At 46.0% G+C, this 15,632-nt stretch overlaps 1 protein-coding gene and 1 long non-coding RNA gene across 2 annotated transcripts in view; one reads left to right on the forward strand and one right to left on the reverse strand.

Moving 5' to 3' along the window:
• The first annotated feature begins 1,525 nt into the window (after positions 1-1,525).
• The window catches only part of LOC116562964, a 20,354-nt gene continuing 6,247 nt past the window's right edge, over positions 1,526-15,632 (forward strand). Inside the window, exon 1 of the long non-coding RNA XR_004274148.1 lies at positions 1,526-1,565. This is a non-coding gene — a long non-coding RNA (uncharacterized LOC116562964). The remainder of the gene's footprint in view (positions 1,566-15,632) is intronic.
• The window catches only part of PANK2 (pantothenate kinase 2), a 33,499-nt gene continuing 25,931 nt past the window's right edge, over positions 8,065-15,632 (reverse strand). Inside the window, 3 exon segments of the mRNA XM_032295517.1 lie at positions 8,065-8,729; positions 12,921-13,046; positions 14,690-14,813. Of these exon segments, the coding sequence (XP_032151408.1) occupies positions 8,679-8,729; positions 12,921-13,046; positions 14,690-14,813 (301 nt within the window). The 3' untranslated portion in view covers positions 8,065-8,678.

The following is a 15,632-nucleotide window of genomic DNA, read 5'->3' on the forward strand; positions in this document are numbered from 1 at the left end:
AATTGCTGGGACTTGTTAACTGTTGAGATGCATGGGGATTCTGGTCTGCTCTTGGACCACTGGCTGGTATACTTTGTGTGTGTGTTAAGCAGCTCAAAGATAGAATGTTGCTAATCTGCTGTGGGTTAGTGGAGCATAACTCAGCCCCAACTGGATTCCACTGGTGGCTGAATCATTAGTAGTTGCTAGCAGGACAGCTCAACTCAGCTGTCTTCAGAAACGGAACAAAACCATCCTGATTTGATTCCTGGTTGGGTTGGCATCAGACACTAGAAGTTGACATCTGCTGCTTTTTTTTGCCAAGAGTGATTTGGTTAGGCCTGTCCCTAACAGATGAGGTCCTTGGAGTTTGTGCTTGCCTATCCGGGGAAGGTAGGACAGAAATGGCCAAATAGGGGCAGGTGGCCCCTGGGAAGGTGTGAGCTGAGGATTACCAGGGACCTCCCACCATTGCCAGATACTCTGTTCTTGAAGATCCTTTTCCCCAGTGCCAAGCCCCTTGGGTCCATCAGAGGAATGGCCTCAGGCCTTGTCCTTTTTCACAACCCCACTTCAAAATCATGTCATCTCCATGGCCTAATACCGCTTTAAGCTACTTTGAACAACTAGGAATTATTTTTCTGAGAGGCTTCTTGGGAGTTACGAAATACATCCAGGACGGTATCCCCAGAGCTCTAGGCAGTGCGCTGAGAGTGATGGAATCGCCCCTTGCCACTCACTAGCCATAGGCCTTTCTGCAGGTTAGCCTCTTAGTCTCTTTCCTTATCTACCACCCAGGAATTGTAATAACATCACTGCCACCTCTTGTGAGGATTTACTGGTACCCAGAGACTGGTTGGTGAGCAGCAGGCCTGGTATCATGGAGGCTGCTGATGCCACATAACATCATCTGGGTTACATGGGCTCCTCTGCCATCATGATAGGAATAGAACTTCAGCCCAAGAGCCTCCTGAGCTGTAGGGGGTTTCCCTGGGTCCCAGGTTCACCTGGCCCCTTTCCTCCTTGGTCATCTCAATCTGCCTTTGCCCACAGTGAACTCTGACTTGTTCAGTGCTGAGTATTCCTTTCTTAATGTTTTGAATAGGTGGTCCATTCGCATGGAGTTGCTCCCTTTCCCTCTCAACTTCTTGTTGTTGAGACACGGTCTGGTTGTCATCCAGGCTGGAGTGCAGTGGCACCATTGTAGATCACTGCAGCCTCAACTTCCTGGGCTCAAGTGATCCTCCCGCCTCAGTGGGTCTCCAGGTGCACACCAACACAACTGGCTAATTTTCTTTTTTCTTTTTCTTTTTTTTTTTTTTTGGGACGGAGTTTCACTCTTGCTACCCAGGCTGGAGTGCAATGGCGCGATCTCGGCTTACCGCAACCTCCGCCTCCTGGGTTCAGGCAATTCTCCTGCCTCAGCCTCCTGAGTAGCTGGGATTACAGGCACGCGCCACCATGCCCAGCTAATGTTTTTTTGTATTTTTAGTAGAGACGGGGTTTCACCATGTTGACCAGGATGGTCTCAATCTCTTGACCTCATGATCCACCCGCCTCGGCCTCCCAAAGTGCTGGGATTACAGGTGTGAGCCACTGCGCCCGGCCTAATTTTCATTTTTATATATCACAAATCATAAAGTAGTTAAAAGCCTTCCTTGAGTTCCTGATGCCCAGAAAGCTCTGCTGCACACTCCAGGAGTACCTCCTCTTAGTTTGTTCCTTGGGTATCCTTCCAGAGATCATTTGCATGTACACACGTGTATGTGTATGTGTGGGTATAATTTTTCTCCTCTTCTCATGATACAAGTGTATTCAAGGAACAATCCTACTAATGTGGGAAGAGCCATCCCAGAAATCAGAATATAAAACGTGAACCCAGAATTGGGGGATGTTTTTGCAATTACATTTCTGTTGAGTAAGACATATTTTCATTTGATTGCAATGCACTGAAATTTTAGTTTTTTCTTTGTTTTGTTTTGAGATGGAGTCTCGCTCTGTTGCCCAGGCTGGAGTGCAGTGGTGCCATCACGGCTCACTGCAACCTCCACCTCCAAGGTTTAAGTGATTCTCCTGCCTCAGCCTCCCAAGTAGGTGGGATTACAGGCGCGTCCGCCTGGCTAATATTTGTATGTTTAGTAGAGACGGGTTTTGACATGATGACCAGGCTGGTCTCAAACTCTTGAATTCTGGTGATCTGCCCAACTCAGCCCCGCAAAGTGCTGGGATTACAGGCATGAGCCACCGCACCCAGCCTGGAATTTTAGTTTTCTCTACAAAGGCAGTCCCTCCCTTCCCTTACCCCAAATGCCTAGCTAATCCAAGAGCACAACCAGATTTTTTATTGACTTTCTATCTGTGACAGGACCTTAAGATCAGGCTCTGTAGCCAGTAGCAGTGTCACAGGCGTCTCCCAGCTCTGAACAGCCTCTGCAGGTTCCTGGACAGCTGCTGGGCCCTCCCCGACCTTGGCCAGTTCCAGGTGAGGACCAATGGTGATGTCTGGCCATAACTGTCATGGTCTGTTAGGCAAGCTCTTGTGTTTTTGATGCAGTTTGAGCAGCAGCAACTGAAGGCTTCTATCTTGTGGGGCAGACATCTTAGCTACTGAGCAAGCACACAGTGAGTCATAGTTAACTGTGGATATGCCTGAATGTCAGTTCATGGAGCTGTTCCCTTTCCCTCCTTTTTATTGTTGTTGAGACAGGGTCTCGTCACCCAGGCTGGAGTGCCGTGACACCATTGTAGCTCACAGCAGCCTCAACTTCCTGGGTTCAAGTGAGCCTCCTGCCTCAGTCTGTAGCTGACTCTACAGGTGCACACCAGCACCCCTGGCTAATTTTCATAGAGACAGGTCTCACTATGTTGCCCAGGCTGGCCTTCCTACTGTTTGCACACACTTTAAAAAGAAAGTACTTCTGGCTAGGCATGGTGGCTCATGCCTGTAATCCCAACACTTTGGGAGGCCAAGGTGAGTGGATAATCTAAGGTCAGGAGTTTGAGACCAGCCTGACCAGTATGGTGAAAACCTGTCTCTACTAAAAATACAAACATTAGCCAGGCATGATGACACATGCCCATGATCCCAGCCACTCGGGAGGCTGAGACAGGAGAATTGCTTAAACCCGGGAAGTAGAGGTTGTAGTGAGCTGAGATCATGCCACTGCACTCCAGGCTGGGCAACAAAGCAAGACTCCATCTCAAAAAGAAAATGCTTCCTACAGAACTTTCTCCTTACCCATCGTTTTCCATCTGACAATAGAAATTACCTCACAAATCTTGTTTTTAAGTTCATTTTTGTCCCCAGTGATAAAAGAGCTGCTTCCTCCAGGCAGCCCTAGGGGTAGCAGCACAGACTTGTGCCTTGCTTCCCAGCAGCTGCCCAGTGCCTCTCAGTCCACACCCACCTCCTGGTGTACCTGCCCCCTAGAGCAGCAGCCCAGATCCTCCCCTGGATTAAAATTGGAACCCGCCCCGTATCCCAAAACTTGAGAAAAAAATGTATATCAACTCCACCCTTCAGGCATTTGTAGAATCTCTGGCCCTGGGTGTGTCTTTTCCTGTAGTTGTTACAGAGTTCTTAAGATGGATGTGTCCAAATTCATGCCTAAATATCCAGTTGATAACTGGAAAATTTTGGGTCATGGTTCTTTAGTAACTTATAAGATTAATAAGGGATTCCCATGTGCTGTGGAATGTGCTTCCATTTGAGCGGGGATATCAGAAGAAAAAACGGGGCTTATTCAGCAAACCTTACTTTGCCAATTCAGCTATACAGCCCAAATTGTTACAAGATGCAAAGATGTACTCCCCTTTTTGACCAAGTGTCAGCATCTTTGGCTTACCATCCGGTCCTCACTTCTGTGACAGGGTCAGGTAGAACACCTCCATGCCCCAGGGACCTGTACCTAAACTTTGGTCCCACCAGTGTCAGTCGACTAGTGCTAGAGGGAACTCTTCTCAGTTCCCTGTACCAGTCCAAGCCTGGTGGGTCAGCATCTTAGGCCCACTGCACACTATTCCTCTCCATCTTCCCTTCCCTCCCAGGACCCCACCAGTGCCGCGGGGAAGGAGCAAGCAGGTGTAGCCAGTGTTAGGAAGTCCCTTCTGGTTACAGCTGGTCTTCCTACTGTTGCAGATAACTTGCCTCTGGGTCTTTTGACAGATCATTGCCAGGAAAGAGGGCACTGTATTCTTGTAGTTTGGCCCTTGGGTTTCCTCACTAGGTATTGTGTAATTCCCTCAAAAAAAAGTTTATGAAATGCTGAGCCTCAGGTTTCATAGACGTGTTTGTACACTAAAAATTCTGCAGCAGAATATTTTTAAACATTTGCATTTTTGTAAGCTATATTTTTGTATATTTAATTGCTATTTTAAAATTTTAATGCATTTTGCTAATCACTCTTGTTTAAAAAAACACGCATGTAATTGACTCAAACATGTAAATAAAAGCAAATTTTGAGAAATAGTATTGCACATGTGCCTTTGAATGGAGGGAACTGTAGTCATCCATGTGCCACTTAAGCACCAACAGCATGACTTGGAAACTCAAGGTGTGATTCTATCAGAGCTATTAACTAGCACTGGGTGACTGTGATGGAATCTCCTGTCCCCGCCTATGGCATGGTGTGCAAGGGGTTTGGGGTCAGTGGTGAAGAGAGTGCCAGGCCACCACAGCCCGAAAGAACAGAACCCTCCAATGCAGAGTACAGTGGAGGGTAAGGTCTCCTGGCCTCCCTGAGCTCTGCAAAAAGCTGGACACAGATAAGCAGTCTTCCAACCAGGGTGACCTGAGTTTTTGACAGTCTTGCTGTCACCCAGGCTGGAGTGCAGTGTCACAATCTCAGCTCCCTGCAATAACCTCCATCTCCCAGGTTCAAGCAATTCTGCCTCAGCCTCCTGAGTACCTGGGATTACAGGCACCCGTCACCATGCCTGGCTAATTTTTGTATTTTTAGTAGACAGGGTTTCACCATGTTGGGTAGGCTGGTCTTGAACTCCTGACTTCAAATGATCCACCCGCCTTGGCCTCCCAAAGTGCTGAGATTACAGGAATGAGCCACTGAGCCCGGCAAGCAGAACTAAGCCTGTTTCCTCCACAGGCCACACCACCCTAATTTGCCCCCACCCCAACCCCCTAGTATATCCCAGGCCTGGAAATAACTAGTGTCAGGAGGAAAAAAAAACTCTTTATCCAAAGCCTGCCTGAGACTGGCTGCTGCCGCTCTCACCAGGACCTCTCCAAGTCAGCTTCTGCCTTGTGGCTTCCCAGCTTCCATCAAGGCCAGCCACGATCTTTCAGCCAAATGTGGGCAACCTCAATTCAAGTGCTTGGAGAGCTTCTCTTCCCTCAGTCTCCTGAGCCATAGGCGCCTGGCCAGCCCCTCCCTGAGCAGTTGTTTTCTTTGCAGTTTCTTCTGTCACTGCTCACCTCTCCATTGTCTTTCTCACCCCACCTTAGAACTCATTAAATCCCCTCACTTTGCCCACCTCCATACACATCATTCTCAGCTCTGTATCTATCTCCAACCCAGCCTATTTGGAGTCTCAAAATCAGGCAGTCTACAAATGAGCCCAAGTGCCCTTGGTATCTCCCCTCCCTCCCCTGTATCCAGTCACCAATTCCCAAGACAGCTCTCCAAGCATCTCCTCTCCATTCTGGCCGTCCACTTCTTAGTTCAGGCCTGCCTTTCTCACATGGACCATGGTCACAGCCCCCTTTACAGCCACTAGTGAAGGGCAGACTAGAAGGGACAGCTGCTGAGAGGACAGGTAAGTGGCAATGGTCAGGACACTAAGTTTATAGGCACCCTGCAAGCTGCAGGTAGTGAGACCACAGTAAGCTGGGACAAGGATGTGGACATTTCTGCATAGAGACCAGCAAATATACAGACAAGGCAGTGTCTCGGAGCTGGAGCTGAGAGGTACGGCCTGGCTGAGGTGTTCCCTGGAAATCAGTCAAGGTGATGCTAACGACTGCTTGGGGAGACCCACGACTGAGGGTGAGGACAGCCACAGCTAACTCAGCAGAGAATGAGCCGGCACAGAAGGCAGGACAGGCAGGCAGGCTCTGCTGTGTGAGAACTGAGATGAGGCTGTGAAATTAACGCCAGACTCAGTGGTATGGGATTCAATGGTGGCACATCAAGAACCCTGCTGAGCCGGGTGCAGTGGCTCAGCCTGTAATCCCAGCACTTTGAGAGACCAAGGCAGGTAGATCACCTGAGGTCAGAAGTTTGAGGCTAGCCTGGCCAACGTGGTGAAACCCCGTCTTTACTGAAAATACAAAAATTAGCTGGGCATAGAGGCGTGCACCTGTAATCCCAGCTTCTCAGGAAGCTGAGGCAGAATTGAATGCAGGAGGCAGAGGTTGCAGTAAGCCAAGATCATGCCACTGCACTTCCAGCCTGGGTGACAATTCCACCTTAAAAAGAAAAACCCAGGACACAGTGGCTCATGCCTTTAAGCCCAGCACTTTGGGAGGCTGAAGCAGATGGATCACCTGAGGTTGGGAGTTCGAGACTAGCCTGACAAACATGGAGAACCTGTCTCTACTAAAAATATAAAATTAGCCAGGCATGGTGGCACATACCTGTAATGCCAGCTACTCGGGAGACTGAGGCAGAATTGTTTGAACCCAGGAGGCCAAGGTTGTGGTGAGCGAAGATCGCGCCACTGCACTCCAGCCCAAGCAACAAGAGCAAAACTCCATCTCAAAAAATAAAGAAAATCCTGCTGTGGAGTGGAGTGACGGTGTGTATTGAGCACAAGGTGGAACATGAGGAAATGGAGTGGTTTCTCTGGAGAAGGAAGCTGAAAGCGAGGCAGAAGGGGAGGTGGACAGTGCCTTCCCAACTCAGGCACCAGGGCCAGACAGTCTTGAGTTTGAGTTCAGCTCTGCTCTTTTCCAACTGAGTGGCCTTGGCCAGGTTTACTCATCTGGGCTTCAGTTTCCTTCTCTGTTAAATTGTGGAAACAGCAAGAGCTGCATGATGACCCACGTCGAGCAGTGGACAACCTCCTGAATGCAGTCAGCACAGTAGAGACAGGAGGACCACAACACAGGCGCCTCTGAAGGGCAGGCCCTGGCCTGGGCCTCCATGGGAGGCTAAGTTCCCAGAAGTTGGCCCAGGGAGCAGCATCCTGTGGTACAAACAGGAAAATGGTGGTACCATCTTTGGTGGCTACACACTAGAGGAGAGTGAGGCCACCAAAAATGCTGCCAGGAGCAGAGGAGGGCAGAGGGATTCAGGATTAGGGCGTCAGTGGTAGTGATAGGCCAGGAGCCTGCAAAGCACAGCAGCAGGGATAAGGATATAAGGAGGGTCACCAATCACTGTCCAGAGAATAAAATCACCATCTATGCAGTGGCCGTCCTGCTCTGTACCCACATAGGGTCCCAGTGCAGCAGCGCCACATTTCACGAGTGCCAAGGTGCAACTGCACAGGTGGCCATGCCTAGTGGAACAGCGATTGGCTGACCCTACCCACACATCAGAGTTCTCACCCCAGATGCAGCGCAGGTGCCCTGCTGCCCCCATGCGGCTAGCAGGCACCCTGCCCATCCCTCACTGAGCGCAGCCTTAAATAGGGGAGCAGTGAGGCTGCAGAGCCTTGGGGTTTTCCTTCCGGGTCCAAGGCTGCTTTGTACAGGCCTGTCCTTGTTTTCAACACTGACATGGGCATCACTTAAGACCTCAGATATGAAATGTGCATTCTCTCCTTGGGAAAGGCTTTTGAAATTATTCTGCACAGCAGAAAGAAAAGGTTCAGCCCCTGCCAAGAGCACATGCAGCCTGGCACTCTCCTTAGGCAGTCTCTGAGCCTCAATTCCCAAGTGCCAGTGCCCTGAAGGACCCCCAATCCCCGAGTTCATTGACAGACACCTCCCTTCTTCCTCTTCTACTCAGCCTGAAAGAAAAAACTGGTTCTCCCTGATTACCTGAGGTGTCGATTCTGGTGGCCCTTTTGACTCGTCAGTCCTTCAGATTGTGCTGCTTCTGCCAACGTACCCACTTTCATCAGAACAGCACCGCCCCCACCCCCGCAACTACCCAAGGAAATTTTGCCAAGAAAAGTCCTGTCTTTCCAGACATTCAGTCCCAGCATTTAGTGTAAAGTAACGTGGAACTGCCCTTCCAAAAACCGCTTGTTAAGTTTCAGGTACACAATTAACTTGCCCAATTAAGTTTGCAGAACCTTAAAATAAAACATGTCTTACAGCAAGTTCACACGCAGGCTTAATGCAAACCAGAGTAATGCACAGATGATCGCCAAGACCATATTGACAAATTGTGATTAGATTTTAACACATTGTAGACCTGCCTTTCATTCAGCAAGTTCAAAAAAGACACAAAACCACAGTCAACTGAACACAAAGCAGCTCCCTTTCTGAAGCATCTCCAGTGAGTGATACAGAGATTTCAAAAAATACACAGCAGGGCAACTTATATACAGCAAATCCTCACACTGCCTGGACATGGGCCACTTTGTTGTTGTTTTTAATGTATCTTTCCTTCCTGGTTGCTAGTTCAGACTGAATTTTTAAGAATTTATCTTGATGACTTAGAAAAATACACGTCCTTTCTCACTTTGATTCGGGTAGTACACAGTCGTGAAATTGAGTAAGTCTCTTAAAAAAAATGAAAGTCCACAGATCCCATTGTGGAAGGTTTCGGGAACCCCTCCCCAGGTAACGATCAGGGGATCTTCAACAGCTCAAGGAGTGCTCCAACAGCTCCAAAATAACCCTGAAAGAAAATACACCAAAAATAAGTGCAATTTTCCTTAGACTTATCCAGATCACCATACACGTGATGACTAGTGTTAAAACCGACGCTGCCTTTCACACAGCATACCCGTTTCCTAAGCACCCCAGAAGGGCTAAGGCCAGCCTAGGAGCAGAAACGCCCTGAGGAGTCCCCCATTTGGGGAGGGATGTCCTAGATTCTCCAGACACTTCAGAACACTGTGATAAGAGCAAAACCAAGCCCACAGTGGGGCCGATAGGAGCTATGAGGCTAGCAGCAGCTCAGTCACCTCTGGTAAGAGACAGAATCTGTTTCTGGGGAATGAGGAGGTGAGAAGCAGCAGAGGCCAGGAGCATTTCCAGACAACTAAGGAATGAGGACAAGATGGGATCTGAAGTGCAATGAAGCAGGTGAAGGTGGGGAAGCAGGTCACAGAGGATGTCCCCCCGACTGGGCTGGGGAGGGAGGGAGAGTAAGAGGTAGGATGGATTCAAGATTCAGTCCTAACAGAGGGGACGAGGACAGCAGGGAAAGGCAGCATCCCTGAGAATGGGGACATAGGAGTAAGAGATGTTGAAAGCAAGGCCAGTGTGTGAGTTCCCTACAGGATGTGGGGAGGCTGAGGTGCCCACAGCAGCCAAGCAGCTGTGCCTGGGTGGTCACCAGACACGGATCACTGGCCCAGAAGTAGGCAGCACAGGAATGAACAACAGTACCCAGAGGCAACGTGAAGATAGGCACAGACCAAAGAGCAAAGCCTGAGGAAGACGGAGGCTCCCTGAGGGAGGGCAGCCCTCAGCCCTCCTAAGATAGAGAAGCAGCAGCTAAGAGAGGACAAGTACTGTACTGTCACCAGAAGCAAGCAGTCAGGTCACCTGCAACCAAGAACTCACAACCAAACACAGGGATATTATTTTAGAGAAAATGAGGCAAACCCCACAATGACAGAAAAGAGAATGCTAGCAGGAATCAGAGGTGAATCCTAAAACGATGCAGAATCCATCAGGGTCTCCAACCCATAAGATAAGGTATCAGACTACTTTTTAAAGGAAATAACTAAAAAGAAATAAGAGAAGATCCTGAAAGACTTGCATGAGATTTTTTTTTTTAAGTAATACACTACAAGTCTCTGAAACATCATAAATACCACTCTATCTTTCAAGAAAAGCTTCTTCAAGAAACAGATGATCTAACAACAGAGGCCAAAGCCTGCCTTGTTACACTCTATTTGTCAATTTAGAAGAAAGGCGTATTGGCCAGGTGCAGTGGCTCACACCTGTAATCCCAGCATTTTGGGAAGCCGAGGCAGGTGGATCACTGAGGTCTGGAGTTCAAGGTCAGCCAGGCCAATATGGCGAACCCCGTGTCTCTACTAAAAATACAAAAATTAGCCGGGTGCAGTGGTGCATGCCTGTAGTCCCAACTACTCAGGAGGCTTAGGCAAGAAGATCACTTGAACACGGGAGCCAGAGGACTGCACCACTGCACTCCAGCCTGGGGGTCAGTGAGTCCCCATTTCAAAAAAAAAACAAAAAAAGGCACACTGACCATCTTTGGTTTTGGTGTGTAAAGATAAAACTAAAATAAAATAAATAAAGGCAGCCACACCAATCTGTGATGTGCGGGAGCAGCAGCTACAGGACAAGGCACAGCTAGAATATGGATGCAAGGGTGTTTGTCTTAACAGTACACTATGCAATTTGTTTGAGATAGCTTTCTTTTCCTTTAATTCTATAATAAAAAATATAGAAGATAAAGTTAAGCATTATAAATAGAGAGCATTATATATATATATGGAGAGAGAGAGAGAGTTCCACTGAAGACCGGGATGCTGCTATCAAGACAGAAACAGGTATAGTTATAAACCACAACATGCTAAGATGAGAATAAAGGATGAAAGACAAAAGCTTGAGAGACTCTATACAAAACTTTCACAACAAAACTGAAAGTGACTTCAATGGGGCCAGGCCTGGCGGCTCACGCCTGTAATCCCAGCACTTGGGAGGCTGAGGCGGGCAGATCACCTAAGGTTGGGAATTTGAGACCAGCCTGAACAACATGGAGAAACCCTGTCTCTACTAAAAATACAAAATTAGCCGGGCGTGGTAGCACATGCTGTAACCCCAGCTACTCGGGAAGCTGAGGCAGAAGAATCGCTTGAACCCAGGAGGCAGAGGTTGCAGTGAGCTGAGATCACACCATTGCATACCAGCCTGCTCGACAAGAGTGAAACTCTGTCTCAAAAACAAAAAAACAGTGACTTCAAGTGAGGGCAAGAGAGTATTTCAAGACTCAGAGTGGCTAAAATAAAGTTCCACAAGTGCAGAGATCAACACAAGAGTCAAAGGCCTGAATGCAAATTGAAAACACAGGGACAAACCAACCAACTAAGCTAACCAGTAGAAAAAACAAAGTTGGTGAGAAAAAAGGACAAAATGCAACCACAGATTTCACGAAGGGCTTATTACTATTATGACGATATCGGTTTGGTTTTTCCGTTTTGAGACAGAATCTCATTCTGTCATCCAGGCTGTTGTAGTACAGTGGTGCCATCTCAGCTCACTGCAACCACCGCCTCCCAGGTTTAAGAGGTTCTCCTGCCTCAGCCTCCTGAGTAGCTGGGATTACAGGCGCCCGCCACTGTGCCTGGCTAATTTTTGTATTTTTAGTAGAGACTGGGTTTTGCCAAGTAGGTCATGGTTGGCCAGGCTGGTCTCAAACTCCTGACTTCATGTGATCTGCCCACCTCAGCCTTCCGAAGTGCTGAAATTACAGGTGTAAGCCACTGCGTCCTATTTGGTTTTTTGTTTGTTTTAAAGGTTAACTCCCAGGAAAAGGTTAAGCAAGAGGTAGAAATAAAGCAGAAAAAGAAATGACGCGTTTTAAAAATTCTAATAGCAAAATAAAATGTCAGAGATCACAAAAACAATGTATACAGAAATACTGAACTATAAGAAAGTTAATGGCAATTCAGTGCTGGTTACAAATGCAGTAATGTTAGAATTTTAAAACTAAGTTAGTTGACTGCAGCTTTAAGCTTCTTGATATGGGAATTTGTGTACTTTGGACTTTCAACTATGAACTAAAGCAATTTAAAGAGAAAAACTTAAAGTAACTTTAAAAGAAAAAATAATCTCTATAGCACTTCAAATCTGTGCTATTATCTGGACTTTGATTTCCTTTAATTCACAGACAAACTAAATATGCAATACAATTCTGAAAAATGTTCATAATAACAGCATCTAAAATCCAAAAACACTTGAAATAATAGTTCAACTGCCCCACAACCAAGAAGGGAAGAACGAACCCCTACCCCCGCCTTCCATACCTCTGGCTGCCTTTTTCCCCAAACAGGAAAAATAAGAGTGCTTTCCAAGACAGGCTATCAGGTTGAACAACTTGATTATTTTCCATTTTGTCATCTCCAGCCTGTCTACAATTGTACTTAAGTTGTTATGATAGTTTCTAGTCTGAAAGGTTTACCGTTCTATTCATTTTACCGTTCTATTTTTAGAACATGCATCTTAAATAAATGGCATATGAATTACAACAATACATAAAAACTGATACTGAAAAAAGCAGAACCCGGAGTAATGGCACTTATACTCAGTGCAATAGAAAAAATATAAAGGATAGTTCAGACAAAAATATGGCATCAGAAATGTATGTTCATCAAGAGTTTTTCTATAAAATTCCTTAAACTTATAATTAATCCAAAATCTACTTTGCATTAGTATCAAGGAAGAAATAGCTTTTAAACATTACAAAGTTAAAACTACCAAAACAGGTTGGGCACAGTGGCTCATACCTGTAATCTCAGAACTTTGGGAGGCCGAGGCGGGCAGATCACTTGAGGTCAGGAGTTTGAGACCAGCTTGGCCAACATGGTGAAACCCCGTCTCTACTAAAAATACAAAAATTAGCCGGGTATGGTGGTGCACACTTGTAATCCCAGCTACTTAAGAGACTGAGGTGGGAGGATTGCTTGAACCCAGAAGGCAGAGGCTGCAGTGAGCTCTAAGATCGTGCCACTGCACTCCAGCCTGGGTGACAGAGCAAGACTCCATCTCAAAAAAAACAAAAAACAAAAGAAACACCGCAGCCCATTTCACCTCTACCTCAAGTCCCACTCCACTGTGCCCCACATGCCCTTTATGTATGTAACATACCACAAGGAACAAGTCAGCTTACCTCGTGTTCCGAAAAAAGCGCTTTCAACTGCCCCTTGGACCAATAATCCAAAGCATATGCCAAGAGCCGCATGGCGATCGTATTAATTCTCAAGAAATTTCCAACAAATACCACCTGGTTAATGTTCTGAGCACACCAAAAAAAGGCAGTTAGTTGTCATCTTAAATTCTATCTTCTCATAAAAGCTATCCCAAATAGAGCACCATGTGCATAGCTCTTAGCAACAATTTGACTGCTGATCAAATTGAGTCCAGTTGGTCCAGGGCTACTTAAACCTGATCCCCAGACAACTCTGGACCCACTGCAAAGCATGCTAGACAATGTCACAGAAGAAGAAAACAGATTAGGAAAAACATTTACATAAACTGTGACCAATAATAACTAGTTTTGAATACAATGTTTTATATAGGTAAGTTTAAAAAAAGGAAAAAACAGTATGACCCCAATTCAAAATGACAGTGACACAAACAGGCAAAGTATACAAACAATATAACAGGCAGGGGAAAATTCAAACCACTAATTATCAAAGAAAGTAAAATTTTAGACCTATTAAGCTAGCCAAAAAAAAGCAACTGAAATTCTACCACCACCATCAGTAAAGCTGTAGCAAAATGAATCCACTCATTCACTGCTAAAGATGATCTAAACTGGTGCAGCCCTTGTGCAAGGCATCATGGCGATACACACCAAATTCACGAGCATGGTCATTTCTGTAGACCAGAAATCCCATTCCTAAGTAAGCCCCGTATCAAGAATAAAATTCAACCGAAGAATAACTTCATGCTTAAAAATGCTTACTGCCAAGTTATCAGCAAACAAGCAAATGCCCAGCTCTATGTGAATTATGATATAAAAGAATTTGATCATACATATACCCATAAAATGTACAATATTTAAGTATAAAATACAAATTGTGGTATGCACACCAACTAAAATTTCTGAAAATACATAAGCACAGGAAACATACAATAAAGAAAAAAGAAATTATGATATTCAAACAAAGAAATGTTTAATTATTTGATGCTGATACAGTTTCTTTTTTTTTTTTTTTTTTAATTTAAAAAGAGACAAATCCTTTTGTACCTTTTAAGGTTTCCTTTTAAGCCACATGCCTATATTCTATTTAAAGAATAATTTTTTAAAAATAAAAAGAATAATTTAAGAACTGTACACATAGGGACAAGCCATAAGCTGCACCAACTAGATCCTAGATCCTCTTTCCCCAAGGGCAGCCCATTCTTGGTTCTTTCATAGCCCTGTACAATGCTGCTTGACCTGAATGCTACAAGGCAGCACTGTAAAGAAGCTGAAAGCACAAAGACGCAGCTCTGCTGAGGTGGGGGAGCCAAGGAGGGCACTCCTCGGCCTGCTCAGTCTTCTCCCAGCTTCAGTGACTTCCTCTGGATTCCTCCCTAGGGCCTCTAGAGCTCAGCGGTGAGTGTGGAGCCTACATTCAGCATCATCATCCATCATCACCCCCAACAGTCCCCAATATCTGGAACACTGGCTACCTTCCACTCTTCCTCTACTTTCTCCTCAAAAGATGTCATCTTACCTCTAGACAAGTAGCAATGTTTATCTTCAGTTTAAAAAAAATGAAGATTAATCTGTATTTGAAGAGTTTTAACTTTGTGCTAAAACAAACCCCACCCCAAATGACTACATTTAGGCAGTGTTCTAAGAAGACAGACATATGATGTGTCATGATGGGGCCCACTTAAGTTCAGTATTTTCCTTAGAGCAACTTAAAGAAATCCATGTCCCCTTACTTCATTAAGGGCACACATTCTTGCTATTGAGCCAATGTTGTTGGTGATGGTGATCAAAGTCGCTCTGGCAAGGTCCTCTTTACTGACAGCCTCTCGCTTCTCCTTGCTCATCATGTTTCCAAAGCTGTGATGAGGAGAAAAAAAAAAATCTCATTGCTAAACCAAAGGGAACACAGCCCAACAGAACTTGAATGTTACTGTACTGAAATAAAATTAGCTTTTAGGGCAACACTGTTGAAATCTTCAAACTTATAATTTGGCAATAATGGAACATCTGCTCAAAGAGAAATGCAGCTTCAAATAGAAGCCTCAAACATTCTAAATGAGCAGACAGATTTCCCTGCGGTTTCTACTGAAATCTAGCTTTGATAACAGATATTCAAACATTCAGTTCGAATCTCATCAGACCCACTGGAAGGCACCACTGCTCCTGCAACCAGACAGTTCCAGGACAACAGCTCTATCAGCAATTCATCTCAACTGCACAGCTGTTCCACTCAGATGGTCACATGCACATCTGGTAAACTGCTCTATCAGAGAAGAGCAAAGCACAGACAGCTGAGTCCCAGAGTGAGCTACTTAAAAGAGTTTCAGATTTCCCTAGAAGATAAAGTACTTCAAAGTACGTGACCAGAACTGCTACATTAATAATTTTCCAGGCCGGGCGCGGTGGCTCAAGCCTGTAATCCCAGCACTTTGGGAGGCCGAGGCGGGTGGATCACGAGGTCAAGAGATCGAGACCATCCTGGTCAACATGGTGAAACCCCGTCTCTACTAAAAATACAAAACATTAGCTGGGCATGGTGGCGCGTGCCTGTAATCCCAGCTACTCAGGAGGCTGAGGCAGGAGAATTGCCTGAACCCAGGAGGCAGAGGTTGCGGTGAGCCGAGATCGCGCCATTGCACTCCAGCCTGGGTAACATGAGTGAAACTCCGTCTCAAA

The sequence above is a fragment of the Sapajus apella genome, unplaced genomic scaffold (assembly GCF_009761245.1).
Source record: "Sapajus apella isolate SASKATOON/1434 unplaced genomic scaffold, GSC_monkey_1.0 scaffold33, whole genome shotgun sequence".
Taxonomy (NCBI): Eukaryota; Metazoa; Chordata; class Mammalia; order Primates; family Cebidae; genus Sapajus; species Sapajus apella.